Below are 4,837 nucleotides of genomic sequence, written 5' to 3'. Positions count from 1 at the left end.
CTCACTTCCCTACTTGGAGTGGACAGTCCATCGGTTTCCTGCTGAGAACCATGGCCTCAGATTTGGAGGTGCTGATCCTCATCCAAGCTGCTTCACACTCTGTTGCGAACCGATCAAGTGAGTGCTGAAGGTCGCATATGAAGCCATTAGAACCACATCATCTGCAAAAAGCAGTGGCGCAATCCTTACCCCTAGTTTCCACCGGGTCCGTCTGCGGCGCGTTACGGGCGCGTTGCGGCTGCGCCGCGGCGTCCGCAAGGATCGTGGCCACTCTAGTCAATGGGTGCTATTCCACCAGACGCGCCGCGTTACGGCTCAGAAGCGTCCCAGAAGCGTCTCGCCGCTGGGCTCCGCTCGAAATAGGATTGAATTCTATTTTTCGACGCGACGCAGCCGTAAGGTAATGTCGGGCAGGAAGTGGAACGGTGACAGCATCCGGCCCACCCCCCAAATCAACAAGAACTGCGAAATGCTTCTGAAACGCTCGTGAAACGCGCCCGGTAGGGTATGATGCCGGAGGAGGCCGGACCAAAACCGCGGCGCAGCCGTAACGCGCCGCAGGCGGACCTGGTGGAAACTAGGGGTTAGTCCACCGAACTGCAGACCCCTCCCGCACGACTAAGGAATCCCACCCATGAATATTACAAACACTTTCTCATGTAACTTTTCCCTTTGTTCCTTTCCTCCCCATCAAAACTGGGGGGGGGGGATTGAGTCTATTTATTCCAAAGTCACATCCACATAAATGAGCACAATACGCTTAGAATGTAATAATAAGTATCAGTCTTTCTAATGTTATATGAAGATAGACTCCACAGTTAAAAAAATTATTAGGCTAGCCTTTATGTGAGATTTTTGTGTTAGCAACTGAAAAAAACTGTAAGTAAGATTTTGAAAGTCAAGCTCTTTTTCTCGTATAAATGGATTGTAACGGAGCAGTTTTAAAAGTATTTCTACTTTAGGTAGTAGGGTAGGTAAAAAATATGAGTAATTTCACCACCACTGGTAACTTCTAATATTATTTTTGATTTGACCACCTTGTCATGGAACACATCTCCCACAGGAGACAAACAGCTCCATCTTGTGTATCAGTCTGTGTAGTACAGTATAAGAAAAACAATGGCAACGCAGTTGACTACGGAAGGAAAATAGCCACTATCCATTTAAACTAGAAAAACAGGCGGCAAAACGAAACCAGTGGTACTAACTGCTTTAGTATTTTCTGTAGTTTTACTCAGCCTTTCATGATATTCTCCAACCACAGACAGGATATTCCGCTGGGTTAACTACCAAGACGATGTGAAGAAGTCTTTATTTGTATGCAGCCGACAGGTAGGATATACCGCGCAGTGCAAGGCTACCGAAAATAACTGGAGTCTGCCAGGAGTCTGCTCATAACATTTCGTGTTCCGGTTTGCTAAATTGAAACGTTTTTGTCATTGAGAGTGTAGTTTTACATGTCTATGCACTCTGTTTTGATATCGCTATTGCAAACAAAATGGAGGTTGCTAAGTTGTCTGTACCATGGACCAGGCTTAGTTTAACAGCGAGTGTTATTGAACTGTTTCTGTGAGAGACATAGTTACACATAAATACATTAAACTCATAGACGGATTCATTCCAGAATAAAAGCACAAATTATGTAACGTTAATGATTATGTTTACAATAAAACAGGGTGTTTTGTTATGGGACACGCCTCACTAACAGGCATTAAAACAATAGAATATTAAAAGGAGGTCCAGACACACAGAATGACCGACTCTGATGACACAGCCAGTGTTCCCGGCTGCTCCGGCCTCAGCAGCGAGACAGGGCTGAGTTTCCCAACGGGCAGAGGACTACTAGGCCGGGTAAGGAGTCTGTCCTCCCCCGCCCCCCCTGCAAGACTGACCTCGCTCAGAACAAGGGACTTGACACTGGGGGGAGTCTTTAAGAAACCAAAGGTAATGAATGATACACCTTTTTGAAACATGTGGTCATATGTTTGTCTTAATGAAATGCCTATAGGATTTGTTTCAGTATTAGACAGACTAGGCACCACACAATGTTATCTTAAAAAATCAGCAAATGTTAGAGTCAAATTAAATAAGACATGTCTTAAACTAAATGAGGTAAGTAACTTAAGTTAAATTAACTTAAGGTAGTCTCATATACTCTTCACTGCTAGGTGAACTGGCAGTAGCCTACTGCATTTTTTGAAAGTACATACTCAAGTAGGTTTAGTTAAATACACATTTGAGATGTATTTATTTGATTTGAGTATTTCCATCTCAGAATAATTAATACTACTCCACTACAATTTGGAAGAAAAACATTGTGCTTTTTGATAGAACACATATCCTCAAATTACAGGTAGTGGGGTGCTCAGATTCTTATTTTACTGTAGAGGCTAATTGCAAGTGCATGTTTGGATCCCAAAAAAGAGATATGTGGTATTAACAATATTTTTCTTTCCTCATTGTGCTCTTATTCAGAAATGCTTTGAGCCAAATGTCCACGCTGTGAGGAAAAACAAAGATGAGTGAGTGGCCTTAACAATATAATTTCAGTGTCCTGTTTAGTAATATAAGTTTAACAGTATTTATTATTTTTTGCTGTTAGTTTTTAGTGTATAATGATTATAAATGTTAGGTCCACAGGCTTCACTTTGTTAGAAAAAGTAGTGGGGACACTTTTTTGAGATAAAAAAAAAAACACTACTGCATACATAAATAATGTAAAAAAAAGTATTGTAAGCATATTTCTGATATATAAATACATACATATGCTTACACTGCTGCAAAGCTATTCTCTATTCAATTCTTATTTATATTAAACCTGTCACTGGTCCAAATTGCACCACTTAGGTTAGCAGACATACACCCAAAAAGTGTGAACAGTCCTCGAGATTGTACATGTTCTCTTGTGCAAATAAAAGTGTACATCACTTCTGAAGTGTACAATTCTTTGAGCACGCTGTTTTCAGATTACTTTATCAAAGGACCTAATGCAAAATGGTGGGGACATTTCCCCAGTGTCCTCAGTATAAATGATGCCTATGGTCATGTCTGAATCTACCCCAGGTTAAAGGAAGAGATCAGAGCGGCTCCTAAAAAAGAGAAGAGAGAGAGGGATGAGAGGAAGAGGGAGAGCAGGGGGAGGAGGAGAGAGAGGCCGCAGACCATCCAGTCTCACTCCATCTTCGAGCAGGGTCCTGCCGACACCTTACGCAAAACAGGTGCACATATTCTTCATTTTTGTTTTTAATATCCCAGGGTTCCCCACACATAGACTATACTTGGGCGGGCCGCCCAGGTATATTAACGGCCGCCCAGGTATATTTCATCACCCATTTCGCTTTTTTAATTTATTTTTTTTGTGTCCGCGACCACAACGCCATCTGCGATCGATTAACTTGTGGACAATGATCCCTCGCTCTACGCCTCCTGTACCCAGTCCCGGACTGGCCATTGGGAGGACCGGGGGGTTTCCCGATGGCCTGGCCTGTTAAGTGGCCTGCCTCACACAGGGTGACTGGCTGTCTACATGATGTGGCCTGCCGACATGGCCACTGTCATACAGATCATAAATCAAAGCCCTTGATTGGTCTCTGTGTGTCATTCAAGCTCGGGATAACCTCAGCTCAGGTGAGGTAAAGGACTCTCTTGAGTGTTTAGATAGTTAACTTAGTCTAAGTTCTCTGTGGGTCTCAAACGGTTTGGTCACCATTTATGTAAACACATATTTCCATTTGAGGGTGTAGTGATTAGTAAAATATGCATGAATTTAAAAAAGTTAACTAGGTGAAAAAAGTTGAAAAAAAACTTGTTGAGAGCTAAAACTAGTCTTTGCTGCTGCCTCAAAGAGGAGCAGGGGGGAGAGGAGGGAGACAGGTGAGGCTGATTCAGGAGCACAGACACACTCACACATATAAATGAACCAAAAATAAATAAGTTTCAGTGTTTTTTCATATTGGAAATGGGATTTTATTGGTTATGGCCATGATTTTATGATTATTGAAATGTATACAGTTCTGTTTCATAAAGATGTTCCCATAGATCTAGTCTCTTTATTTTCCCCTCAAAATGCACCAAATTGATGCATTTAAGTCCAAAAAAAAAATCTTACCGGACCCCCCTAGAGGATTTGAGGCCCACCCCCACTTAAAATCACATGGACAGGTTCCTAAATACATTTACAATTTGTTTTAAATAGTAACCCATGTCCATATGTTTATGTGTGGGTAGTAGATTTAAACTATAGGGCTATCACAAAAAAATTATTTTAGCTAAAGCCTGTACCTGTTCGCTCTGCCATCGCCTGAAAGGTCTGCTAACAAGCAACCAAAAGAAAGGTTCATGTTGTTGCACGTCACAAACGCACGTTACCTCAAATCCCCCCCACTGCCACACTGTATCCTTTTTATTTTCATTGGAACTTAAAGAGCCTGTGACACGATTTTCCCCCATCATCCAAACCCATCAATTTGAGTAAATATTGTCCCCTTGAAAACCGTTACTGAACTGATTTTGGATATTTGTACTTTGATAACCATTAATCTGACCTTCAATGTTGACCATTTCCTGGATCTTCTCGGGGATTCTTCAAGTCCCGCCAAATTATGGGTGACGTCAATGCGGGCACAGCGCTCCAGCTGCACCGTTCAGGATCCCAGCATCTGCATGTAAACGCACGATGGCGCACACAGCAGCAAGCTCAGACAGCGATGACAGTTTAATTTTAAACAGTGTGGTGACCGATGTACTGGCATACTAGCGGGTATAACTGCGTGGATTAAGGATTTGAAGATTGTCATATGTTTTATTTGGCTAGGAAGTCGGAGTATACTCCCGAGAG

General features: G+C 42.3%; 1 protein-coding gene across 5 annotated transcripts in view; it reads left to right on the top strand.

The window, feature by feature from the left end:
• The first annotated feature begins 1,095 nt into the window (after positions 1 to 1,095).
• Positions 1,096 to 4,837, top strand: part of LOC104950814 (DNA-directed RNA polymerase III subunit RPC4) — an 8,278-nt gene continuing 4,536 nt past the window's right edge. For 2 of the 5 annotated variants that reach the window (XM_010777391.1, XM_010777393.1), the window contains exons 1-3: positions 1,096 to 1,944; positions 2,476 to 2,522; positions 3,064 to 3,218. In XM_010777391.1, coding sequence (XP_010775693.1) covers positions 1,753 to 1,944; positions 2,476 to 2,522; positions 3,064 to 3,218 — 394 coding nt within the window. In that variant the 5' untranslated portion in view covers positions 1,096 to 1,752. The remainder of the gene's footprint in view (positions 1,945 to 2,475; positions 2,523 to 3,063; positions 3,219 to 4,837) is intronic. The other 3 variants (XM_010777392.1, XM_010777390.1, XM_010777389.1) reach the window with 3 other exon arrangements.

Source organism: Notothenia coriiceps, unplaced genomic scaffold (genome assembly GCF_000735185.1).
Source record: "Notothenia coriiceps isolate Sejong01 unplaced genomic scaffold, NC01 NC01_scaffold00018097, whole genome shotgun sequence".
Classification (NCBI taxonomy): domain Eukaryota; kingdom Metazoa; phylum Chordata; class Actinopteri; order Perciformes; family Nototheniidae; genus Notothenia; species Notothenia coriiceps.
Note: the sequence above shows the minus strand (reverse complement) of the source record. Positions and strands in the feature narration are given on the sequence as shown.